The following is a 27,921-nucleotide window of genomic DNA, read 5'->3' as shown; positions in this document are numbered from 1 at the left end:
CTTAACTCCCAAAAAGCAATTTCCATTTTCTTCTTTTAATTATGAAAATGAACCTTATTGGTAGAATTTCTGGCAAGAGGAGAGGGAAAAGACAGAGGGAGAAGTCTAGCTCCAGGTTCAGTTTTCCTTGTCTGCCCCTGTATTTCCCAGCTTCTTTCACTTCCCGACCCCCTGGTGTTTGAAAGCTTCAGTTCCTTGACTGTCTCCCCTGGCAATAGTGGAGGAGGTGTTGTGAGGATGAGCTGCAGGAAAGGGGAAAGCCCATGTGGATAAGTCGTCACAACTCACCCATGTGATGTCCATAAGCCCATTTTGTCTTTTAAGTCAGATACCTGGGTTCAAAGACCAGATCTACAGACTATATACCTTTGGGCATTATTTAACGTCAGAGATTCCATTTCTTCATGCTACCCAGGGGCATCATAAAGATTAATACATAAGCAGCCTTTGACCCGAAGTAGATGCTCAGCAAACGGGTTCTGATATTAGGAGTCCAGGCGTGATTAGATAGTGGCATTAGGAATATCTGGAAGGTGACAGTGTCAGAGAAATTTCAAATAAGTGACATGTATGTTATTATTTGAAGGGTGCCCAATGTCAGAGACCATTCTGATTGTTTTCAATAGATTTCTGGGAACGTAAAACAGGTGGTGGAGCTGTATGTTGTGTAGGTCACCCAGCTATGGCACCTCCAGATGTGTGCAGGGGAAGCCAGCTGGGCTGCTCCCAGGAAGTGTGGGGGGGGGTGTCACAGGGCCATTGCAGAGAGCGCCTGGGGCAGGATGCTGGAGGAGGGCTCACACCTAGCCTGAGCAGTCCCTGGGACCACACACTTTCATCCGCAGTCCTTTGTCATCTGTCTGAGGCAAGAATCAATACCAGAAGGGGAAGGTGACAGATCGTTCATTGCCCAGAGACTGCCTGTAAATCCAGCACCTGCTATTTTTTTTTCTAACTGCTTTAAAGAAACTTCCACTCGTGTCTTTTCCCTGCAACATGGAGACTCACCTAGATTTTGAAAGGAATTTGGAAAGGTCTGCAATTCCCTTTTCTGTTGTTAGGAGTTGTTATTTCAGGGGAATGAAAGATGTGTCCTGTACCATTCTGTTTCAGTGATATCAGCACTCAGAATGTCTTTCTTTCCTTTTCATTTCCATGTGTTCCTTAGTACTCATGACTTTTAGAGAGATCTCTGTCTGGAAGGTCTGTGTTTACCTCTGCATGCATCTAGGAGGCATTTGCTTTACACCTCTGAGCTCTGACTTGCTGCAGATTCACTCTTCCTATATCCCTGTCTTTCCCCTCCACCCTGGAACACAACACTCTTTTTCTGTCTGGACTCCGGAGAGTCAGAAAGAACAGTGAAGACCATCAAGTCTGCTCACCTCAGTTGGGAGTGAGGACATGACCTAGAGAGGGGAAGTGACGTCCTCGTAGAGAGCCTCAGCACCCTGGGATCATCAGGTGTCCCGCTTTGCATGAGGTCTTTCGAGATCCATGGCTTCTCTCCTCCCCTGAGCACCTGCTGTGGGGCTGGAAGATCCCCTCTGCTTGCTGCCTCCACTTCTGCAAGCTGCTGACCCGCCTTGCAGGGTCTGCAGAGGGGTAGAAATAGTCAAATGAGCCAGTAAAGTTGGCAAAAAGTGAAGTCTGTTTTAGACAGCTTTAGAATGATTAGAGCAGGGAATTGGGAACCCCCCCAACAGCATTCTGTATAGAGTAGATCTTTTGTAAGCACTGATTTATTTTTCTGCTGAAGGCCAGCCTCGGGCAGAATTGGGAAATAGCCAGCTTGATTTTCACACCTTCTTTTCCTCTCTCTTAAAGCTGTAGTACTCTTACTTCAAATAGAGGCATCAGAGGAAGCCCAATATGTAAAACAGATACAAGTGGTTGGAGTGGGCAGGAGACCCAGGTTCTGCCCCTGTGGTGCATTCGGCGGGCAGGGGACTTCCCTACCCTTCCCACCCACCCAGCCTCCAGTCATGCAGGACTCCGCAGGAGACCTGGCCCTTGGGCTCAGTTTGGAAGCCACCATTGCAACGAACAGCCAGCGAGTGTTTGGAACTCTGGCAACCTTTGTTGATCACTGTAGGTAGATCCTTTAACCGCTGAGCCTGATTTTCTTTTCTTGTAAATTGAGTAGAAAGCACCAAACTTCAAGAGTTTTTTTCATCTACAAATTGAGATAACCAGTAATATACTTGGCTCATAGCAGATACTCTGGAAATATTGAGTCCCACCTCTCTTTTTATCTTTTTTTTCATTCCCCTTTTCTATGCTGCTTTCCCTTAGATGTCCCCTCCACTCTTCAGAAGCCCAGAGGCCTCTGGCACTGGCACTCTCCAGACTGCTCAGCTCTCCAGGAAAACTGAGTCATTTATATTCTAGTGGCAGCTCAGGGCAGCCCTTTCATCCCCAGGAGCATTTCCTTTGGCACCTCCAGATTTTAGCAGAAGAGGTCCCTCCTTGCCTCTCTGATTTTTAGTTAGTTGAGAGCTGGCTGAATAACTGACATCCAAGGGAATTATACTGAGGGACTTGGTAATCATTCCTTTCTTACAGACAGCAGTCTGACTTCTATCCCTGGTTGAGTCCTAGTCTAGACATTTATGTAACGATGCAGTTACAGAATAAGGAGGATTCCTTAAAATCCTTGCATTCTGCAAAACTGCACTCTCAAAGTGACAGAGCTTGTGTGCAGATCACTCAGAACACATTTGACTTTGGAACCAGGGCATTAACAAAAGCAATAGCAATACTGAAAAATAAATATTACTCCAATGTAGGGCTTTACCTTTACCAAAAAAAAAAAAAAAAAAAGGTGGAAGGTGGCTTGACAGAAAGTGTTTTAGAGAAAAAAAAAAAAAGACAAGATAAAGTTGTTGAATTTTGAAGACAAAGGTAAAATGCACCAAAATCAGAAAATAAGGGGGTGCCTAGGTGGCTCAGTTGGTTAAACGTCCGACTTCAGCCCAGGTCATGATCTTGCAGTCTGTGAGTTCGAGCCCCATGTTGGGCTCTGTGCTGACAGCTCAGAGCCTGGAGCCTGCTTCAGATTCTGTGTGTGTCTCTCTCTCTGCCCCTCCCCTGCTCTCTCTCTCTCTCTCTCTCTCTCAAAAATAAATAAATGTTAAAAAATTTTTTAAAAGAAAAGCATTTCCAGGACAGATTACATCCTAGTCTGAGTGAAAAGGAATGTGAGCATCATTCTCTCTGCGGGATGCTACATTCTGCTGTGTTTGAGCATGTTTTGTTTAGTGGCTATTCCTTGGTTGTACAAAATATTAACATTCTTGGAAAATTACGTATGACCCTAACACTACTTTCATTGTGCTGACATAATGCCAGTCCTATACAAGCTAGTTCATGTTACAGTGGCTCATTCTGTATCTGGACAGACTGTTCCTAGATCTCAATAGCTTAATCCCTAGGCAGCAAACTCAGGGACAGAGGTGATGAGTAAGGTCCATCCCTGTCCTCAGGTTAATCAAAAGGCAGTGCGAAGAGAGAAAGGAAAGAGTACGTCGGGGGCGGGAGGGGGTAGGAGGCAAAAAGCTTGTAGAAGGGGTAGAATTGGCGGGATTTCATAGGCAAAGACAGAGGGCAAAGAGAAGAGAATTTCTAAGCAAAGTCTTGGGGGCCTGATAGCACAGGACATATTTGGGGGACTGGTATAGTTTGGGGGCTTCACTTTAAGGCTGGAGCCAGTGAGAAATATAAGGGAACAGTAGGATGAGGTTGAAATAGAAGTTGGCCTCTGAATGTAGGAGGCCTTGACAGAGATGGGGGCAGTGTCAAAGAATTCTGAGCAGGTGAATGATGTGTTCAGTCAGAGCTGTCCTTTACAAAGCTCCTTTTGGCAGGTTATGCTGGGTGATGGTGCTGGGGAGTAGGATCCAATTAAGAGGTATTGCAGTAGTCCCCGTGAGAGATGTGGGGGCCTGAGCTCCACAGTGACAGTGACACCCAGTGGCCGTGGGATGTATGGGGAAGGCATGACACGAGACAGTTTAGAGCAGAATCTCAAGCATTTATCAACTGAATGGATGGTATAGGGCTCTGATAGTACCTGTCCAATGATGATGTTTATTGTTTAGTAACGATAGCCAGTGTGGAGCCTTATTTTGGAATGTTTGAGAGTTCATGCCGAGGGCCGGCAGGGGCTTTGACACACCTGGGTTCTGTGACTGGTCAATACTGAAGTTTGGGCAAAACTCGTGCCCCTCAGGTTACTGCTAGGTGATCCACATGTGCCCTCAGCTCTCAAAGGGAAGACAGTGTTCCCGATATTGACACCTGCCCAACTGCCCAGAGCCCCAGTTTCTGCTTATGTTCTGACCATAGAACCATGCACTTTTAGATTGGGAAGACCTTAGAGACCATCCTGAAACCCTTTGCTGAATGGAAAACTATGGCCCAGTAAGGTCAGGTGTGTGTCCAGAGTAAGTCAGAGGCAGAACCCAAAATAGAACCTAGGACCATCACTCACCAATCTTCAGAAAACCTTTTAAGTAATGGATGGCTGTGTATTAGCATTTCCCAGAGAAGCAGAGCCAATAGAATATAAAAGGAGATGTATTATGAGGAATTGTCTCATGCAGTTATAGAGGCTGAGAAATCCCCCTACCTGTCATCTGCAAGCTGGAGACTCAGGAAAGCTGAGTCTGCAATTTGTTCCAAAGGCCGTGAGAATGAAGGGGAGCCAATGATGCAAATTCCAGTTGGAGGGTGGGAAAAGATGAGATGAAATGCTCCAGCTTGAGCAGTGAGGCAGAAAACAGGGGCACATTTCTCCTTCCTCCACCTTGTTTTTGTCCGTGCCCACCCATGCTGGAAAGGGCAACCTACTTCACTGAACCCACCAGTTCAAATGCTAGTATCATCTAGAAACACCCTCACAGACACATCCAGATATACTTGACCAGAAATCTGGGCATCTCCTGATGCTCTCAAGTTGACAACTCAAATCAGCTATTGTATGCAGTTCGGAATTGTTGATCACGCTTAGTTCCTACAGAGCATTTTCTAACTTTGCAAAGTTTTAGTTCACCAGTTTCTTTTTTGACCCTCATTTGATCTCATGGGTAAACAGACATTGTTCCCCTTCACAGGTAAGCAAATGAAGGCATGACATGTAATGACCTTTCCCGTCACATGGTGAATTAATGGAAGATCAGAATTGAGCCTAGGTTTCTTATCATGATTCCATTTTCTTTTCCACAGTTGGATTGTAAATTCTGTGGCTATGCTAAACCATTGGTTCTCAAAGTGTGTCCAACATCAGAGTCACCTGAGACCTTATTAGAAACGCAAATTTTTGAGCCCTGCACCAGACCCAGTGAAGTAGGAACTCTGGGGGCTGAGGTCCAGCAAGCTGTGTCTTAATAGTTTCTCCAGATGATTCTGCATGCTAGGTAGAAAACCACTGTGGTAACAAGACAGAATCTGTTTGGTATCCATGATTTCACTACATTTTGCTCGTTTATCAGTCATCTGAGAACATAAAGGATGGTATTAAGCTGAAACTGACCATAAAAATTAGTACATCTTTCTTTTTCTCTTTCTGCCATTTCCCTCCCACCCACTTTTCCCTTCCTCCGTCATCCAGGTGCATTGTGGTAACTTTTGACTAAAAGTGTTTTCTGTTCCTGGGGCATCTGGGTAGCTCAGTCGCTTAAGCGTCTGACTCTTGATTTCAGCCGAAGTCAGGATCTCATGGTTTGTGAGTTGGAGCCCTGTGCCGGGCTTTGTCCTGACAGCACAGATCCTGCTTGGGATTCTGTCTTTCTCCCTTTCTCTCTGCCCCTCCCCTGCTCATTCCCTCCCTCTCTCTTTCTCTCCCTTTCTCAAAATAAATAAACTTTTTAAAAAGTGTTTTCTGCTCCTTAGAAAGCTGGCAGAGTTGGTCATGAGCTTTCATATATCCAGCCCATGTTACTTGACACTTACAAAGCTTAGGGAAACTAAAAAGAACAAGGAGGGAGGAAGATGGTTGAATAGATAGACAAATACTGTTACATGACTTAAAAAAAAAAAGTCACATGCCCAAATAATAAGACCAGTGTTACTAACTGACTTAGAGAAGTGTGAACAGAATGCTATTTAAAAGGAAAATTACATTTTCTCAACATCTGCAAATTTCTAGAAACCGTGTTGGGAGTTTTAGGTAACTTTTTCCTTCAAGCCTCATAATAGCTTGTGAAAGAGGTATTATCCTCATTTTTTTTTTTTAATGAGGAAACTAAAGTTTCAGAAAGTCAAGCAACTCATCCAAATGTCAATGTAGCTAATAAATCACGAAGCAAGTGTTCACATTCAAGCTTTTCTATATCCTAAATTCATAATCTCTTTGTCACATCATGCACATTATCTCTTCGGCATCTTTCTTTTCCATATGCCTTTCTCATCCCAAAGGTATAGAATTCTGTCAGTGGCTGGATGACATCCCATCCTTATGACAGGATTGCTGCAAACAGCATGTGGGCATCTTGGATTCATCAGAGAGCCCATACTGTTTCTCAAACCCAAATCCATTTATGACTAACTTTGAAAGCATATCTATAAAATCAGGTATGAATTAAAAAATATGTATCCTATCTATACAGTCGTTAGGACTTTTTCTTCATATTTTTCCTTTTTTTTTTTTTTTTTTTTAGCCAGTCTAACACTGGTGGAAAAAAAAAAGAGGGAGGGAGGGAGAGAAGAAGAAGAAGGAGAAGGAGAAGGAGGGAGAGGAGGAAAAGGAGGAGGAGGAGGGGGAAGTAGGGAGGGAGGAGGGAGGAAGGAAGGAAAGAAAGAAGGAAAGAAAGAAGGAAGGAAGGAAGCTGAAAAGAGAAGAAAGAAAATTAGGAATGCCTGACCTCTAGTGGAAACACTAAAAACTTCCCATGGTTCTGCTGGAAGGCTTCTCTTCAAACCTCCTCCTCTCCATGTTTAAAATGGAATTCTGGAATTTCTCATCTGAAAGCTTCTCTCATGAGAAGACTGGGGTCTGTGTGCAAAGGTAATTTTTGTCACTGCCTTAAAAATGGGGCTTCTGCATCTCAAATTCACACCGCACTTGGGTGTGAGTCTTTTAATGACCTTTCTCAGGCAAGCACCATCTTTTAAAAATATTCTTGCCCTTTGGTCTTTTCCCCACTTAACTGTAAATCCTAACCTGACTGGGTTTTTGGAAGGGACACTGTATAAATATGAGTGTCTGTGGTTAATCCATTGTGTCTAAATTTGCCTTCGGGACAGTTGATAGCTCTGGAAAGTAAACGCTTCTATTCACACTGTGTAATCTTTGGTTTCAGGGACTAAGCTGTAATTGTGCCCATCACCGCAGGCTTCTTGCCTGGCTGCCAAGCCAGCCCTACAGCCTATACTCACTGACCCACATATGTGCTCCCGAGTGAGGAGTGGAGTGTGCCAAGAGCCCTCAAGCATTCTCGGTTGATTACACAATTGCTTTGTCTAAGTTGAAGATTGAAGTAGAGGACAAAAATCAGCCACTATCTGATGGGTGGAAAGAGAGAGAGGGTGTGAAAAAAAAATAACTGGAAGAAATCTAACAACAACAACAACAACAAAACCCAGATCTTTTTCATTCAGAGCAGAATGAACAAGTGGGAGGTCGCCAATGTTAATGAGTCCCTCAGTCATAAGGAGTGAGAGATGTCCTATCTTTCCTGAATCTCAAATGCTGTCATGTTTCCAAAAGTTGCATCAAGGTTGTGTCTTTCTTGATTTGAAGAACAGGTAGTCTCCGCTCTAAAAGATTTTAGAGAATTATAGGTGCGGTGAACCCCTTCCTCTACCTTGACAGCTTTGCCTTTCTTGAATACATGCAATTAAACTGTCTGCTTTAAAATTGAGGGAGGGAATAGACAGTCTCAATTTTTGAAGGCATTTCAACATTGCTAGTTTAAAACATGTATGTGTCCCTGGAGATGACGCTTCAGTCATGAGTGGGGCCTCAGGGACCCATAGTTTCCATAGACTCCTGGTTAGAGACCCACATACGGAATGGAAAGAGCCCTGGACTGAGGACCAGGACTTTAAATTCATTTTTAGCACCTGTGCCAGGTGTGGTGCTGTGTCACCTTTGCCTTTTGGGCCTCAGCAACCTGATCTGACAACTATGACAGCTGGAGTATTTAACCTGGAAGGTCAGTTCTGGCTCCAGTCATCTATGACTCATTCATTCATTCTATGTGTGGAGTACATACATACGAATTAAACTTTGTCCCTGGGAGTCCAAGAGTTCCTGAACTGGCAACTGATTCAACAATAATCTTTACCACTATAAAGTTAAAAAAAAAAAAAAAAAAAAAAAAAAAAAAAAAAACCTCTTATTTCTCCTCTAATAGCCACCATGTTAGTTCACAATTCTAGCTAGAATATTGAATTGCCCTATGTTAGTTCACAACTCCTAGCTGTTCAACCCCTTTTCAACCCCACACTACGGAGTCTTGCTCCCTTTTTTGATGGTTGGAGGACAAGTAGAAGTAGGAGGGGAAAAAGCCATCTCTCAAAATACCACTTTCCCACTTCATCATTAAGAGATTCACTTCTTGACTTCCTCTTTGACTTTCCCTTCTTTATTGTGTGGGTGTGGATTTAAAAACTCTGCAACAATTTGACCCTCTTTCAAATGATCTTCCCGTGCTTTTAAACTGCAAATTTCAACCTCCGCACCGGGCTTTGACTGGTTGTTTTTTTAAGTCTGACTTCTTTTGATGTGAACATTTTCAAGCTCAAACAATAAAGTATGTTTCTACCCAGATACTGAAAGTAATTATCAGGTAGACAATCGTGGCTCTGAAGTAGAGTCCGCTCTTTGTCACGCTGTCAGTACTTATATTCTGTCTGTTTTTCTTGGAAATACTTATTTGATCCCCTCATCCTTCCTTAAATTATAGGTATGGGTGTAGTTGTACCAATCCAGACTTTGATGTGGAACATTCTGGCCTTTTATAATGGGAAAACTTTTAAGACTTCTTAACTGAGTTATTTTTTGAGATAGCAGATTTTTGGGACGTTACTACTTTGTTGTTTGGAAATCTGATTGAGGGTGTTAGTATTTGACATAAGATTTATTTAAATGAAGATGAAGACAATATAGGCAAGGGGTCATCATCATTAATTAATATGCCACAGTAATGAGGCATATGGAAAACTGATTAATAACTGTTGACTGGACACTTGAAGGCAAGTTATCTCCTAGGAATGCTGTATGTCTCTTTTGCTGGCATACAGAAAGAAAGAGGGGCATTGCGTCAGTAGCCCACCCAGGTCAGGCATAACTGAGACCTCTAGGTTTATCATCTATAGATTGCCCCTAGCAGAACAGGCTTTGCCTCTCCAGCCCTTTCTCCACCTTTCTGCCCACCCTGCAACAAATCAATTAGGAACCTGGTAAGGAATCCAAATGACACAGTTTTCCTTTCTTCAAAATAATTGAATGTGGTCAGACTAGTTTTTAATCCAATTTAGGCCAAACAACCATGTAGGTATTTTGTGCACTTGTATTGGCCAGTCTTTGCAGCTGGCAAAAGCCTCAGTTCCCATATCTGTGCAATGAGAATTCTAATGCTCTTCACATAAATGACTGATGGCCATTCTCAGGGAACGGCAGAACACACATTCGTACAGAGCATACAGTGTAAATCAATATGTGTTTTACTTTTATTGATTGAATCCAGGTTAAAAAATCAATTTCCTTTTTATTAATAACCTTGGCTCCCAAAATCTTTTGGTGTATTTACTTATTTGTAGTCAGAATCAAACAGTTTCCAGAGAGAGTGGTATCTTAACCTTATAACATCAAGGACTATTTCCTCCGCCTTCTCGATACCTGTTATTCCTGTCACTTGAAGCTTTATTTATGATTTTTTTTTTTTCACTGTAGCAAATCGGAGCTGAAACTCTGTGCCTTGCAACAAGGTCTTCTAATATACTTTGAGAGTAAATTGTCAGTCACATCGCCTGCCCAGACAAAGCATCTTTTAGTCTTGGCTCAACCTAGATAGAGCCTGTGAGCTCTTGAATTACCAACAGATTTCCTCCGGGAAACCAGAAGGCAAAGTTCAGAGTCACTGGGTGGTACCTTGAATTACCACTGCCCACGGGAGGGTTGCTTGTAATATAGTCTTATCAAATCTTACCGCTTTGCTAAGCCTCTGCTTCCCCAAAGCTTTCATTTTAGGATTCTTTGATTATGGTTCCCAGCTATAAATGCTAGGTAAATGAATGGGGTGTGGGTGCCATCTCCTGGCAGTGATTGGAAACTGCTTAGTAAGACAGAATCCATTTACCTGCAGGGTCTGTTCTTGCACATTAAAGGAAAAACGCACCATTTATCATTAAAACACACAGACACACACACACACACACACACACACACATAGGTATTAGACTTTGATCTTAGATCACACTGTAATTACATAGTAGCTTTTCTTCTAATCTCTGGCTATGATTGTGGGCTAGAAATTGGTGCTTTGGAAAATATCCTAGAGTTAAATTATTCTTGGAGAGTGCGAGATGCCTTTGTGTAGTTACCGTATAGTTAGTTTAGGGTCAGCTCATTAACAGGGTCATAGCTTCTCCTTTCCTTCTCTTCTGTAGATGGAGTGTGATTCCTTTGCTTATAGATATAGTGGCTCTGGAGTTCTTCATTGGGTCTGGAAATGACAGTGTCAAATTGACACTATCTGTGTAAGTTTATCTATCACCCTGGCAATTCATCCTGGAAGATGCTCATAAACTCTTATCTTTACGCTATACCATCTATTTATTCATTCAACTGACATCTGTTGAACTTTTGTCGTGTTAGGTTAGGGGATACACATATCATCCGACAAAGGGACACTTGACAGGTCAACAAATAACTGATAATTGGCCTAAGCACTACGCTAAAGAAAGTATGGGCAAAGGTCACCTAATGGAGTGATTAAATACATCATTCACAATTTTTTCCATATATTTTAGAGGAACAGAGGCAGAATAATCCCAGGTGGAAGCTGAAAGAGAAATGTGATTTTGGCTTTTGAATTTGGTTTGACCTTTTACATATTAATAAGGCGGGTGCACTTGAACAAGCTCCATTCTGAAGGTTGGTTCCTGCAGTAAACTGGGAAGCTGGCTTTTTCTCCTCAAACCTACTCCCTATTGTTTTCTTTGTAATTTGAGGAAGAAATGCCAATTTCAAAGTAATATATAAGTTTTCATCTCTCCAAAGTTTTCTAGAATTGGAAGAGGTTTTAGAATATCCTTTGGAAAATGAGAATTGGAATATCAGCAAAGGAATAAATTAATAGGCAAGGTGCTAACTGTAAATGAACCAGAAAACAAGCTTGCTGAGCGAAGAAAGATGATGAACTCTTTCTTTTTTTTTTTTAATTTTTTTTTCAACGTTTATTTATTTTTGGGACAGAGAGAGACAGAGCATGAACAGGGGAGGGGCAGAGAGAGAGGGAGACACAGAATCGGAAACAGGCTCCAGGCTCTGAGCCATCAGCCCGACGCGGGGCTCGAACTCACGGACCGCGAGATCGTGACCTGGCTGAAGTCGGACGCCTAACCGACTGCGCCACCTAGGCGCCCCGATGATGAACTCTTTCTAGGAGTTATGCTCAGATGTAGTTTTATAAGCCACGTATACTAGATCTATACCTTGATCGTGGGAAAGAACAAGTAATTCATTATCATTGGATTGTGCTTCTGGTCTCATGGCCATTTATAAATCTGACATGTTATAATTTTACCCAGAATTATTAGAGATGTGCCTGTCTAGTATTGCTACACACACGCACAAACACACACACACACACACACACACACACACACACACACTCGTGTGTGCACATGCCCATGCACGTGCAGTCCCCAAAACAAGAACTACCTTGGTGTGGTACTAAGAAGCAGGAGTAAGGGAGTAGAGCAATTGAAACAGAGAAGAGAGAAAAGCCAATGAAGTGTTATTGAGCTAATGAGCACATTAATCTTGTGAGACCCTCTCGGAAGTTGTATAGAACCCATTTCAGAATTGTCCTAGTAGGATCTGGGGAAGCTGGGGCATTGGTTCACCGATTCCTGCCCCCATTGGTTGAGGATTGCCACCAGTGGTGTCCATTGTTGTGCATTGCACCCCCTGTACTTCCTGGTAGTGCCAGAGCAGAGACGGCCCCCAGACAAAGGAGCAGACTCATTGGCCTTGAGAAGGGAGACTGCTGGCTTGCAGGACACTGCCTACCTCAGCTGCAAGAACATGGCAGGGCATCAACATCATCTCCTACACACATACACATGAGTGTACACACACACACACACACACACACACACACGCACCACCTACTTGTATATTCATACATATTAGAAAAAAAATAAAATAAGGTGAAGTCAATAACAATAATAAGGATTCATTATACTATTATCTCTACTCTTGTTTACGTTTGAAATTTTCCAGAGTAAACTAATTTTAAAACAAGCTCATTGCTAGCCAATGATGATTTTAAAATCCTCTAGAGGAGCCGTCTTCATTTACATTGGGATCATTTTGAGGTAATGTAGCAACTCTAAGTGTGTAGTGTAGACTACAGCTATAAAGTCCAGTTTTAATCAATAGTCTCATACTTTCTTAGGCTGCTGGGTCACAGGAAGGATAGCTCTTCACATAGGCTCATGGATACCAGTTGGTTTCTTGGTTTTGTTTTTGTTTGGGCAGGGGGTGGGGGTGGGGTGGGGGAGTCTGTATTTAGAGAAGACACAGGATTCTTCATGTTTCTTTCCCCATGGTTTTCAGTGTGTCTGAGCTTAGGTTTTCAGTGAAGAAATGTTGCCACAGTAGATACTATGTCCACAGAGGAAAGATTTTGCTGCTTCAGAACTCGGAACTGAGCTTATGGCTCTGTGGTTACGATTTCCTTTGGTAATGACATTCTCAGCCACCCCCAGTCTGTCTCCCCACCTTAGTAGTAGAAATTTAGGGGATTTGACTTTAAAATTAAGGCTTCGCTCTTAGACTGAACTACGTAAATTAGACTATGCGTCTAAATAGATGTGAACATTCTCAAGAGTGTGTCGTGGGGTCCTAAAAGAATGCCAAGGGTGTTGTTGTGATTAAGACAACTTGTGGAATGCTCTCTGAAAATTGTCTGAGAATTAAGTATCCAACACATACACATGCCTGCATACATAGTTATGTGTCACAACTATTTTACTCATATTCTTCATTCCTTAGGGATGCCTAAAATCAGCTGTTCATCTGTTTTAGAAATCATTTCATTCCAAAATAGAATTTGTTTTATTTTTACATGGGGAAATAAGCTTCCACTATTTCCTAGAATGTTGTATATGGCAATTTCAAAGGCTTGAAGATACGAAGTTGTTTATTCTCTTAGAAGAAACTTTTTAATGCTGGAAAGCAGCATGGGAGAGTGTGAAATCAATTTGAATTTGGATCTCGGCTCAGCTGTTGTGACTATGAACAATTTACTTGACTGATATTCATTGGGATTTCCTCACCTATAAAATGAGGGCAGTCTTACGTTCTTGAAAATGCCAAGAGCTTTGGATAAGGTAACAGTAAAACATTCCGCCTGTGCCTTGATGCACAGTACAGCCAATAAACGTGCCCTTCTCAGCCTTTGGCATGAGATGTGCGTAGCTTGAAAGTGTGCTGTGGAAAGTCAGCCCTGCTTTTGCTGTTATGTGTGTTACTGCTAGTACTGTGCTCTCTCTCTCCTTTTAAAACTGGCAGAGTTACAGATGTGACCGCAGCTGGGCTGCAGATTAAAAATGAAGATGGGTAAACCTGATGAGAGAGCAGCATCCAGCATTTGAGTCTGGTGTACCCTTGGGTTTCTTACTGCTACTGTTTCTGGGCCCCCCATGGGATGGCCCGAGGTGGCTTTAGGAGTCTACGGTGTAGTTGTCTGTCTTCAGTAGTAGGTTTTTGTCATGAGCGGCCACCTCGGGAGACATCTAGACTCAGACTCCATCGCATATTTGTCTTTTTAGTCTGCCGCAGCACCCCCAAAGATTACGATTGATCATCTCTTGGGACAGGAAATGCCCTCTCTCGACTGGCAGCATTGTTAGAAAATTCTACCTGATACAAGACAGGTCTTTCACTGACAGATCAGGCAGAATATTTCTCTCTATGCCTTCTACTTACTGGAATCCTATAGGTAAAGCCCATTTCTTTACCGGGGTGACTCATCAAATATTTAAAGGTGGATCTCATGGCCTTCTTGAATTTTCTATTCTCCAGGCTAAATGATACACACTCCACTTCCTCTTCTGTGTTTTCGCTAGGATCTTTATTCATTTCCTTCAGTATTATTATCTCAGCTTATAATTACATGTTCATTAGTGTATGATTATTTGATTAGTGTGAGAGCTGTTCATGCTCCTTTTCAAATATTTCTGTCTCTCTACCTTCTCAGCTGGAGGTAGAATTGTACTTTCTTCCCGGGGGTTGGATGAGACCATGTGACTGGTTTGGTTTTGGCCAGTGATTTATGAATGAGAATGACATCTGTCACTTCCAGGCCAGAGCATTTAACTGCTAAAGAGATCCTCCAGGGCTTTCTTTTCCTGCAGTGAGTAACTGTGAAGTTCTAAATGAGGGTTGCTCTAGCTGCCTGGGTCCTGGTTTAAGAAAAGAAGAGCCTCCAGCCAACCCCTCATGGTCTTACAGCCTGAATGAAAACAAGACTTTGTTGTTTTAAGTTACTGAGACTTTAGCTTTGTTACTCAGCATAACTGCATCTGTCCTGACTGACACAATTATATGTGGCTTTCTCACTAAATGATAAGTGTTATGTACTGGGGCTGTGTGTTTCTCTTCACCTTTGTATCTTCGGCACCTAGCACAGTACTGGCTGAGAGGAGCCACTAATACTATGTGTTGCATGCATGAACAAATTAAACCTGAGTTTTGAATTCCGTCCATTTCTGCAAGTTCCTGAATGTAGCTTACTATATTATTTCTCTTCTAAAATGTAGACAACCCCATTCCCCAATCAAACCCAGCTTTCCAGTTTCAGAGAAGATAAGTGGTTGCACAGACATCCCCAAATGCCTTTCAATGCAAACCACACTTATCTGAGTCTCAGGCAGAGGTTAATGGGGTACAGCTGACTTAGATCTAAACGCCTCCATCACAAACTTCTCACTTCTTCTGAAGATCCAGAGAAAGGTGGTCTGGTCATCACTGATATATGTTGGTGTCCTCAGGTAGCCATTTAATACCATATTGGCAGTATTCTTGCTTTCCACTTGCTGTTGTTTTTTCATCTTTCAGGAATGAGCCTTCTAAAGTGAACATGCCTTATAAAACTGACAATATGTAGCTTTCATGGCCTGTTGTGGCTATGGGAAGCTTCTAGGTGGAGCTAATAAGATGCCCCTTTGAATCTTGCCAAGAAGTTCTAATTGGCAAAAGCCATGACTTTTTAAACTGTCCTAAGAACTAAAAAGAAAAAAAAAGAAAGGGCAAGACTTATGAGATGAGGAAAATATATTGATAATGTGTACTGTATGCATGTTCTCAGATCTCTGTCTTTATTGGCTGCCGAGTAGGTACCAGACCACATGCTAAGTTATTTGGTGTGCCTGTTCTCATTTTATCCCTGTGACCACCAACTAAATTTTAGTTGTCATTCCCTAACTTCATTCCCCAACAGATGCCCAGAGTGGTTAATTATGTTGTTCATGGGTGAATCAGACTTGATTTCAGGCCTAACTCATGCTCATTGTGTTCAGAATAGCATACTAGACTGTGACAAAGAAACTGATTTAAAAATTACGCTTTTTTTTCCATTATGACTTTTGCCTTTTTTTTTTTTTTTCAAGTAGGCTTTATGCCTAGCACAGAGCCCAACGTGGGGCTTGAACTCATGACCCTGAGATCAAGACCTGAGCTGAGATCAAGAATCGGATGCTTAACTGGCTGAGCCACCCGGAGCCCCTTTCACTCTGACTTTTGAATTATTAGTCAATGATCTTACAGATATATGCTGGCAGTATTTCGTATTATGTTGTGTAGCAAATCCCATGATCCTTGGGATGTGTTACTGGGGTACTGGCATTGACTGACACAATGGTACACTCAACAAGCAGTTGCCTTCTGATCCCAGGATCTGTGTTAGCCACTGTAGTAATAAAACCTGACTGCAGGAGCTTATGGACGATCGGCTGTGACAATTTGCTGAGCTTCTTTGCCAATTACTGTGTCAAATGCTTTATATTGTTATCTTATTTAGGGGGAAAAATAAGCCGTGAGTACAGCCCGCTATTCAATAGGCATAGAAAGTGCTAATGTAAGAACTCAGACCAAGGCCCTCCATAGGGGTGTACAGGTATTTATAATGCAGGGCATTTGTTCAAAAGGAACAAGGAAGGGCTGGAATCAGGTCTGCCCTCTGCTTGCCAAGCTGGGTGCCATCCCACACGATGGCCTTCAGCAGAGGAGGCACCCGTGGGCCAGCAGCAGTCTGAGCACAGCTAAGGGAGAGAATACTCTATCCATCTCCCTTCACCTAATATGTTTTATATGCCTTGCATGTGCTAAAGGCCTTAGACAGGCTTAGTTAAATCTTCAGAACAACTCTATGGAATAGGTGGTGTTTGCTATTCCAGTTTTACAGGTAGTGGAGAAAGGGAAGAACATATGGGAAAAATTAATGAAATATCTACTATGTGCTTAGACATTTCATATCGACCCTGTAAGTGTGGTTATGTGGTTGGTTGGTTTTTTTTAAATAGATGAGGAATTGGAAACATAAAGAGGTTAAATAACTTGTCTGAGTTATTTAAGTAGTAAATGGCAAACCCACAGTTAAACCCAAGGCTATCTTAGTCCAGTGCTCTTGCATACATATTTGTATCAAAACAAGGGAAGATCAGGGGAGACTCCTTTGAAGAGGCATCTTTTGAATCAGTCCTATTACCATATATAGTTAGTTTTTACCATACATGGGTTAATCAGTTTTTTAAAAGATTTAAATAAGATTACATGCACTTGTCTCAGAAATTATGCCAAGTAAAACAGACTCTTTGCATTATGGAATATATTGTTACAACCATTAATATTAATGACCACTCAGCAGATTATTGAAAAGCTGGGAGGTTCCAATCGTGTCTTACTTCTCTATTTCCTGTGTCTTATAGTCTATTTATTTTGGAATAGTAATAGCTTCTTGCAAGATTCTTCCTTATGATAAATTCTATTTATGATTAGATCTGTGATAGGTATCTTATATTAGATCTATCTATGGTAAGATTCTATTCTTCCTTATGATAAATGTGGATGCTCAGACATGTTCTGCTGCTTGCCCAAGGCCACACTACAGCTTTGACCAATGAAAGCTCAAAGTTGACACTTTACCTTCAGACCCCCTGCTACTTTCCTTTCAAGCATTCTGCATTTATGTCAAGTTCAGTTGTTGTCATAAGGAAAACAGTATATATATGCCATTCTGACCTTTGCAACAACTGTGGAAATAAGACAATGCTGTTAATCTGTCACCTGGGCTGTGTGATCTTGAATGAGTTATTTCTCCTTTCTGAACCTCCTCTGTAAGGTGAGAGACTCCATGATTTCTTGCCACGAATGAAGAAAATCTTCCCCAAACTGGTATCATTAAAACTCCTGCAGATTGGTGCCTTTCTTGGAATAAGGTGGCCAGCCTACTTCTCAGAATGTTTCTCAGAATGTCAAGTAAGCCTGACAAAAACATTTATTTCTTTGAAGTGTAAATCAATTTTTTATAGGAAGGTTTTATTATGTATTAACAACCAATAGACGGTTCCCCAAGGAGATGTATCAGAATCACAGAAGCATTTTGTCAACATCGTTATATTCTGTATCTTTCCTACTATTTACTGTCACTGACTGTCATGAGGCACTGTTATTGGTGTGTCACATGAGTTTGGGTAGAAAAGATAACACTTTTTTAGAAATGAATATTATTGAAATGCTCAGGTCTTTTTTTAATTTACGTAGAAATCTTTTGTATACATAGTCAAAGATACAGAGAGAGACAAAGCTGATCTAATTCTGTAGCTTTAATAATAAGACATAATTGGGGCACCTGGATGGCTCGGTCGGTTGAGCATCCGATCCTTGATTTCGGCTCAGGTCATGATCTCACAGTTCGTGAGATCAAGCCCTGCTTCAGGCTCTGTGCTGACAGCACAGAGAGCCTGCTTGGGATTTTCTCTCCCTCTCTCTGCCCCTCCCCCATTCTCACTGTCACTCTCGCTGTCAAAATAACTAAATAAACTTCAAAAAATTATTATAAAAATAAGACATAAACATTTGACCTCTTTGACATATCTTTCTCCCTTCAACATGGGTAACAGCTTTGTTTTGTTTTGTTTTTTATGGAATCTGCACAAATACCTTATCTACTTAGCATTTATTAAATTACCTCCTTGAGCCCCACCCCCCCGTATCTACTGGAGTGACACTGTGAAGCTGGAAACCATACCCAGTTCCTGTGTTCTGGTGTTAACAATCTGGCAGCGTATGCTTGAGCGATGATGGCTTGGAGTATGAAGTCACTGGAGTGTGATCAAGTTTCATTCACGAGAATATGAGGGAGCCAGGGATAGAGTCCCATTTTTCACTTGACATTCTATGGAGGATCAGCAAAGGACTAAGTGGATGACATGGAAGTCATTCCTTAAACTTGAGGCCCCAGTGTAACACAACCCAAGTCCATCTGTCTAGTGCATAGCAAAACCAATCACTGAGACACTGAGTGTGCAGCAAGGAAAGGGTTTCTTCAAGAGGCAGCCAAAGAGGTGGAGGCGGGGCAAGCCTTAAATCTACCTACCCAAGGGAGAGGGTCCAGGATTGCTAAAGACAAGTGGAAAAGGGTCCGGATAAAGGGGAGAGAAGCTACTGAGGAGTGTTATTTTCCTTTCCTTGTTCTCAAAGAGGAGGCCAGGGGTCCTGACTGGTTTGGATGGCTTTTTGATGAAATCTTGAGTCTCTGCAAAACAAGTGAATTAACACTTGGTTATCACTGGGTGTCAGGCAAGAATATTATGCCATAGAAACAGGGTAGTAGACAGCATGCCTGAGAACTAGCAGATTTGGGTAAAAGAGTTGCAGCCTGGCTTAGCTGCCCTATTAACTCTTTAGTTACCAGTTACACCAGTAATTAAGGTCTTCTTAAGTAGAAACTATGGAATAAAGCAAAATCAAGGAATCAATTACAGGAAGGGAGGCTGGGTGGCAGTTATAATTTGTGTTTTTAAGAGCAAACATGTGCCAATGCTTCCATGAAAAACGGGAGACCGACCCAAGGGAATACGCTCTCTCTCTCCTGCTGACACGCTCAGCGTGCTGTGTGTATCTTCGTTTTATTCTCACTCTTGGTTTTGGATAATTCGCTAATAGCTAAACAGCCAGTCACTTGATCTCACCCTCCTGTAATTACACAGAAATCTTTGGATCAATTCAAAGAAGCACTTGTCAGAACTGGTGTCCGTGGCCAAAGTATAGGGTTGAATTTTTTTTTCTCCTCTGCCTTTTTCCCTCCTGCCCCTGGCTGTATTTCAGTTGCATGGCAACCCATCTACCATGATAGCTGATGTCAGCTCATTTTCTTTCTTTTTTTTTTTTTTTTAACGTTTATTTATTTTTGGGACAGAGAGAGACAGAGCATGAACGGGGGAGGGGCAGAGAGAGAGGGAGACACAGAATCGGAAACAGGCTCCAGGCTCTGAGCCATCAGCCCAGAGCCTGACGCGGGGCTCGAACTCACGGACCGCGAGATCGTGACCTGGCTGAAGTCGGACGCTTAACCGACTGTGCCACCCAGGCGCCCTAGCTCATTTTCATTTCAACTTGGCCTAGGAAAGTTTTCAAGGAGGGCATCTGAATTTGTAGAATGCTGGGGCAGGCTCCAGTCTGTGTTACCAAATCAGTGGTAACACTGCATACTAATTGGCTCAGGCAGGTAAATGTAAATGTAGGTGCCACAGGGGATTAGCTTCTGGAACAACTGGCCTTGGGGACTGTATTTCTAACTTTTAGGAGCTTAGCAAATGAGCCTCAGCAATATTTTCTCTGCTGCTAAAGTTCTCTCTGCCCTTTAAAAGAGTTAAGTGTCCAAAATTAACCTAACTCCTGAAAACAGAATTTAGACAAATAGTTTTATGTCTCCTGAAAGGAGGGGCAGCATTTTAACTGGTGCATAAGCCACACTGGGGAGGAAAGACCATTTTATTACTGGCAGAATGTTTTAGTGTATATGCTAACAAGTGGCAACATATTGAAACTTCTTTAATCCAGTAGAGGGCAGAAGTGAATTTTAGCTTTTTCTTTCTTTCTTTTTTAAGTTTTATTTATTTATTTTGAGAGAGACAGAGACAGTGTAAGTGGGGAAGGGGCAGAGAGAGAATGGGAGAAAGAGAACCCCAAGCAGGCTCCATGCTGCCTGCACGGAGCCCAATGCGGTGCTTGAACTCATGAAACCATGAGATCGTGACCTGAGCCAAAATCAAGAGTCAGACACTTAACCTATTGAGCCACCCAGGTGCCCCAATTTAGCTTTTTCTTACCTGGCACATTTGCAAACAAATTATAGTCAGCCTGTTAATGCACAACTTATTCTGGTTGTCTAGACAGGTCCTTGGTAGTATGCTCAAAGCAAGCTTCATCCTGTTTAGGACAGAAAACAATGTATAGAGTTTTGAGTCATTTATGCCTAAGAGGGAACAGTGATGTGGTATCCAAATTATACCACTTCTAATTTGTTCAGCTCTTATTTATTAATTATAATATTTCAACATATCTCCTACAGGTACTTATGGCACTCCACATGCTACAATTTAAAAATATTTGAAATAATGGCAAATTATTTCATTATCAAATATCCCTCTTTGAAAGCAACTGCCTACCTGTGAGCCCATAAAATAGTGAAAATGATTCTCCCAACCTGTTCTAGATTCTGAGAAGCAAATCTTACCTGTTTATCCTGTAGCTAAAACTTGAGGTGGTGACATTTGTTACATTATAAAGATGAGGTTAATACTGAAACATGGTTAACAATTGAGAAATGAATCTTTCTTTGTCTTGGTGTTAATGGTAACTTTTAATCCTTGGTTACTAAATTTGGTTTTTGAAAATGGCTTTTAAAAGGAACATAGGGGCACCTGTGTGTCTCAGTCAGTTAAGCCTCTGAGTCTTGATTTCTATTTCTGCTCAGGTCATGATCTCACGGTTGGTGAGCTGACATCACAGAGCCTGCTTGGGATTCTCCTCCCTCTCCCTCTCCCTCTCCCTCTCCCTCTCCCTCTCCCTCTGTCTCCCTCTCTCTCTCTCTCTCGGCCCCACTCGCCTGCGCATGTGCACACCCACACTCTCTCTCAAATTAAATAAACATTAAAAAAATAAAAGGAAAAGGAAGATAAATTTTCCATGCTGACATTGTAGCAAAGGCTGCTTTTGCTTGGTTGGTATGTAATGTCTTACATTGGGTTACTTAGGAACCAGTCCCTGGAATGGAGTTAGGATATTTATTAAGAAACACCCCTGGGATCAGCCACCATGGAAGGGAGGGACCCTAAGGAGAATCAGGCCGAGGGAGAAGTCAGGTGTCTTTGAAGACCACAGTGTCTGCCTTAGCTGACCCCCCACCTCCACCCCCGGGAACTCTGGATTTGAATGGTTTTTCAGAGTATCCTGAACCGGGGCATTCCCAGATTGATATGTATCCCCATCCTCCCCCCAAGTCCAGGACATGACTTTGGTTGAGCTGGCTCTTGGCAGCCAGTCCTTAAGGGACAGCACTGACAGCAGGAGTGTGAGAAACAGCCTCCAGTCAGGTATACTGGATTCTTTCTGACCAATTATGGATTTTTTAAAAACAAAAGTGGTAGGGGCGCCTGGGTGGCGCAGTCGGTTAAGCGTCCGACTTCAGCCAGGTCACGATCTCGCGGTCCGTGAGTTCGAGCCCCGCGTCGGGCTCTGGGCTGATGGCTCAGAGCCTGGAGCCTGTTTCCGATTCTGTGTCTCCCTCTCTCTCTGCCCCTCCCCCGTTCATGCTCTGTCTCTCTCTGTCCCAAAAATAAATAAACGTTGAAAAAAAAATTTTTTAAATAAAAAATAAAAACAAAAGTGGTAGCTTGCTATATTCCTATTTATATGTACAGAAATGGCACTAAATGAGAGTTTTTCATGGTTAATGTGGTTTGGAAAATAGGATCTTAAAGAACAGAAGAGAGCACATTTTTATTTCATTTGAGTATTAAATTCTGAAATAAAACGGTAGCGTAAGCATGTATACAAGGCTTATCTATTTGCATTTGGATTGTCTTATTAATAATAGGCCATGTTGATTCAAAGTAATTGCAGTGAATAATGGAATTGTAGTTTGTGATAGTTCTTTGCGATCTTTGGAGAAAATTTGTTACGTATGTCACAGAGAGTGATGCTGGCAGGAAGGGCATGGTTGTATGTGGATGGGACAGTCATTTACATTTAGTCTTTATTTAAACAATTCATCCCATTAATGGGTTCAGTCCCTTTAATTCTATCTTTTTGTTCCTTTGTCATTTAGTCATACCTTCAGTTCCATTCCCACTGGGTACAGAGCCCAATGCCTGCCTACCGCATAGTGGAGACCTAGTCCTCTCTCTCAAAGAGCTCACGTTAGCATCCAAAAATCACGTTTTTTTATATCACCACACAATTGTACTAGAAAAGCATACCATTTGGGAAGATATTAAGCTCATGATGCAAGACATGAGTTTTCTAAAATTTAGTGTGTGTGTGGGTTTTGTTTTTTGAAAACCCTGGTTTTTTTTCATTGGTAATAAATATTTCAGTTGTTATGTGTGTCTTTGTGAAGACAAGCTAACTTGGTTCATTTTTTAATGAAAATGTCTATCAGATACCCACGTCTGAATGCCCGTAGTTTATCATGGTTTTTTAAAGTAAAAATGGTCTTCCACAAACAAAGCAGCTGACTTAGCCCACAGCTCTAGCATGAACCCTCTTCTTGAGGACAGCTTTTGTATTTCATTGTGAGGCAGAAGTGCATTCTGGTTGCTTCCCATTTTGTCACACAGCATTAGAGAGGCAGCCCCAGGTGGCCCCAGTTGGTTAAGCGTCTGACTCTTGATTTCTGCTCAGGTCAGGATCCATGCTGTGTTGGGCTCTGTGCTGACAGTGTGGAACCTGCTTAGGATTCTCTCTCTCTCTCTCTCCCTCTCTCTCTCTCTCTCTCTCTCTCTGCCCCTGCCCCCTTCTTTCTCTCTCTCAAAACAAATAAATAAACATTAAAAAAATTAAAAAAAGGGGCGCCTGGGTGGCGCAGTCGGTTAAGCGTCCGACTTCAGCCAGGTCACGATCTCGTGGTCCGTGAGTTCGAGCCCCGCATCAGGCTCTGGGCTGATGGCTCGGAGCCTGGAGCCTGTTTCTGATTCTGTGTCTCCCTCTCTCTCTGCCCCTCCCCTGTTCATGCTCTGTCTCTCTCTGTCCCAAAAATAAATAAAAACGTTGAAAAAAAAATTTAAAAAAAAAATTAAAAAAAGAAAGGTGATTCAAGAGTTGGGATTTAATAAAGTTAACCCATTTCATTTTTCTTTCCCATTAGGGATTTTCTGGAGTGAAACTGAATTTTTTAAATAATTTTTTAATTCATTTTTCATTAAAAAACTTTTTTTAATGTTTATTTTTGAGAGAGAGATAGAGTGCAAGTGGGGGAGGGCAGAGAGAGAGAGAGGGAGACACAGAATCTGAAGCAGGTTCCAGGCTCTGAGCTGTCAGCACAGAGCTGGACGTGAGGCTCGAAGTCACGAACTGGGACATCATGACTTGAGCTGAAGTCGGACGCTCAACCGACTGAGCCACCCAGGCGCCCTTGAATTTTTTTTTTTTTAATGCTAGTACAGTAAAGAGTCCAAGGACTGCCAGTGTGGTTTAGTGCCACTGTCTTCACGAATGCCTACCAGTTTGTCCCTCCACTTACTTCATACCATCAAGCGTCAGTTCAGGTGTCAACACGGTGAAAAAAGACAAATGATGTGTTAGTGTTATTGTGGAAAGAGCTGTGACCTCACCACCCCCTGAAAGTGTCCCGCATTCAGTCTCCACAGCCCACGCTGAGAATCACTGGCACAGAGGGATGTTTACGCAGGGCAAACCTAGGGGTGAGGAGGCTGTTTTGGCAAGAGACAAAAGAGCCTGGCTTTGTATGATGACAGCAAAGATGGGGAACAGGGAAGGAGTGAGAAATGTTGCAGAGGTTATATAGACAAAATTTGGCTGTAAAAGCCAATGAAGATTAAAGCTTACTGAGGTTTTCAGCCTGGATGATCTAGTGGATGGCTATGCTACTGACCATGGTGATGACGGGGGGAAGGAAGGCCCCTGTTTATGATTGAAAAAGTTACTGCTCTTGCCACAAGAGAAAAGCCTACTGTAATTCTCCCACTCAGTAAAGGATGTATTCTCGCATGTATGAGAAAAAAGAAAATACTGCTGGCTGGGTCCGTGAGGCAGCCTGAGATCTGAATTTGCACCGGAAGCGAATAGTGGGTGTTGGAAACTCAGCACGTTCTACATTGATGCCAAAGAGTCTGGTATCTGTGCTTCCTGTAATAGTGTTTTCTCTTTCTGCTTTTCTAGGAATGGTGCAAAAGCTGGACCAAAAACTTCCAGTGGCCAATGAGTACCTGTTGCTCTCCGGGGGAGTCCGGGAAGGCGTGGTGGACCTGGACTTAGATGAGCTGAATGTCTATGCCCGGGGGACAGACTACGACATGGACTTCACTCTTCTGGTGCCAGCCCTTAAGCTGCATGACCGTAATCAGCCTGTGACACTCGACATGCGCCACTCAGCCTTGTGCCACTCTTGGCTGAGCCTCCGGCTCTTTGATGAGGGGACAATCAGTAAGTGGAAAGACTGCTGCACCATCGTGGATCACATCAACGGTGCCACCAACTACTTCTTCTCCCCAACCAAAGTGGCCGACTGGTTCTATGACTCCATCAGCATTGTCCTCTCGGAGATCCAGAAGAAACCCCAGCGAGGAATGCCAAAGGTGGAAAAGGTAGAGAAGAACGGGACCATCATCTCCATCATTCTGGGAGTGGGGAGCAGTCGCATGTTGTATGATATCGTCCCTGTGGTATCTTTCAAGGGCTGGCCTGCAGTGGCCCAGAGCTGGCTCATGGAGAACCACTTTTGGGATGGGAAGATCACTGAGGAAGAGGTCATCAGTGGGTTTTACTTGGTGCCTGCTTGCTCATACAAGGGTAAGAAGGACAATGAATGGCGGCTGTCCTTTGCCAGGAGCGAGGTGCAGCTGAAGAAGTGCATCTCTAGTAGCCTCATGCAGGCCTACCAGGCCTGCAAAGCCATCATCATTAAACTCCTGTCCCGGCCCAAGGCTATCAGCCCCTATCACCTGCGGAGCATGATGCTCTGGGCCTGTGACAGACTTCCTGCCAACTACTTGGCCCAAGAAGACTATGCAGCGCACTTTTTGCTGGGCCTCATCGATGACCTACAACACTGTCTAGTCAACAAGATGTGCCCCAATTATTTCATCCCTCAGTGCAACATGCTGGAGCACCTGTCAGAGGAGACCGTCATGCTCCATGCGCGGAAGCTCTCCTCCGTCCGCTCGGACCCGGCAGAGCACTTGCGCACGGCCATCGAGCACGTCAAGGCGGCCAACCGGCTGACGCTGGAGCTCCAGAGGCGGGGCAGCACCACCAGCATCCCCTCCCCGCAGTCCGACGGAGGGGACCCCAACCAGCCTGATGACCGTTTGGCCAAAAAACTGCAACAGCTAGTGACTGAGAACCCGGGGAAATCCATCTCTGTCTTTATCAACCCTGATGATGTCACAAGGCCCCATTTCAGAATTGATGATAAATTTTTCTGAGCGTTTTGCTGCCTCCCCCCTCCCCCACCCCTTTTTCTGGTTCTCAAACGCTCATCATGTGTAGTGTGGTTTGTGATGCTGACTTTCCGTTTTTTACATATCCAGCCTAGATTGGATCTGTTAAGAACACATTTTAAGTTTCCTGGTTCTGCAGGACGGTGCAGGCTCTGAAACAGTATATTACTATTTCATATTCTGCCTCTGATTTTGTTGTTTATTTTTTGTAGTTATTGTCACATTGGTTTTTGGTTTTGGTTTTTTTAAGGAGAACTTGAGCCATAGACGAAAATGCCCATGAATTCTCTTGCTTTTTTTACTGTTTCATGCTTTGTGCAAATTTGTTAATGAGGATAGGGCAACAGATCTCTTTCTGACACTTCAGGATTCTGTTGTGGGTTTTTTTGTGGGTTTTTTTTTGTCTTTTTATTTAATTTTTTTTTAATGAGCTTTCATCACTACAGATATTTGAGAATCATCTGAACCTGGAAACTACCTGGTATGTTAGCTGGGTTTATTCCCTTTGACCAGTGACGGGAGTAGTTTCCCCCTTTTCACCAAACAATGTAGACTTTGAAAGTGATAATGCTACCAGTTGTGTTTTGAAGCAACTTCATTGAATGTAATTGTCCTCAGATCAGAACTTTGGATGGTTTGGAGGGTGTGTTTGACAACTTTCCAAACAGAATTAAGGTTTCCAAATGGTAGTTTTAGCGTGTGTAATTATTTGAAGCCTTATTTAAATCCTATTAAAGAACATACCATTATAATTGTTATTTGCACTAATGAAATCTTGGCCATTGTCAGAGTTCCAGTGTGTGTGTTTCAATAGACATTGACATCCACTGTTGAAATGCTTCATTTTTTTTTTCATCTAACCCATTTCTCTCGGTCAATAGAATGATTCTTTGCATTTGTTTCGTTCTCCTTTAATTGTGGGGTCCTGTTTTTCCCTCTTTGATATTCCTGGTTCCTGTCGTACGGAGAGAAGTTTGTAAAGCTTTACACCTGCTAAGTGACCATCCGAAGCTGGGGAAAATATACTTGATAGAGTAGGTGTCTTTGTATGTACTGCTTTTGGGGTTATAGAGGTAAGCTTTTATGTAAAGTCTCTTTGCTTCTACTGGGAGTTGTGGGGAAAACTGGCAGAAAGAATTTATAATCCCTGAATAGAAGACACCATGCCTGTTCAAAAGCAGGTTTTCTATAGAGCAGGAACGAGGACATATCTGTGGGTGGTAGCTTTGTGTGGAGGTGTCTTATCTTCATGAATGAAATCACTTGCCAGGTTTAGATACCACAAGTCACTGGCTCCCTGTTTTGGTATGGACTTATGGCAAACTGTGGTGTCTGAGAGGTCAGGGGCCCAGCTGATATCTCAAAGGATGACCATGATGTCTACTATTGGAAAGGTCAAGCAACAATTTGGATTTGATCTTAAAGGTCCAGACTCACAAGTTGGATTTTAGCCAATTGAAATCAGGCATATGCAGTCTTGGGTTTTTGCATGGGAATTAATGTAATGCTTATAACTGAAAATGAAATCATTCAGCCATCTTAAGTCAAACACAAAATAATAAACATATTGGCCTTGGAACGTTGTTGTTGCTGTTGTTCGTTTGTAATTGAGGAACCATTTTCTTATTGGTAATACCAACGGTGATTTTCAGTAAACATAGCCCTGGGTTTGCTATTGTCTTTCAGACCAGATGTCCATGTAGTGAACACCCAGTTTTCCTACTAGTATCTTTGTCCCTTTCCCCAGTTTTCCTACTAGTATCTACCTGCCCTCCACATAATCTATGTCCTTCTCAGAAATGAGCCCATCCCCAGCTCCAGATATGCATCCTGATTGGTATAAATCAATCGACATAACCATTTCCCTGGCCACAATTATTGTGGATTAGTCCTATGAGGTAAGCTGTTCCACTCAGGGAGGGACACGTTCAGGACTCTTGCTCAGAATGCTGGGGAAGAAGCAGGCCTCTGGATGTGCAGGAAGAAGCACTTGGCCTCTGT

General features: G+C 42.7%; 1 protein-coding gene across 1 annotated transcript in view; it reads left to right on the top strand.

Moving 5' to 3' along the window:
• MB21D2 (Mab-21 domain containing 2) overlaps nt 1-27,497 on the top strand; it is a 114,927-nt gene extending 87,430 nt beyond the window's left edge. The window contains exon 2 of the mRNA XM_030330399.2: nt 24,641-27,497. Coding sequence (XP_030186259.1) covers nt 24,641-25,905 — 1,265 coding nt within the window. The 3' untranslated portion in view covers nt 25,906-27,497. The remainder of the gene's footprint in view (nt 1-24,640) is intronic.
• Nucleotides 27,498-27,921: the final 424 nt, after the last annotated feature.

Source organism: Lynx canadensis, chromosome C2, assembly GCF_007474595.2.
Source record: "Lynx canadensis isolate LIC74 chromosome C2, mLynCan4.pri.v2, whole genome shotgun sequence".
In the NCBI taxonomy this organism is placed as follows: domain Eukaryota; kingdom Metazoa; phylum Chordata; class Mammalia; order Carnivora; family Felidae; genus Lynx; species Lynx canadensis.
The sequence above is the reverse complement of the archived record's forward strand: the minus strand, read 5'-3'. Positions and strand labels throughout refer to the sequence as shown.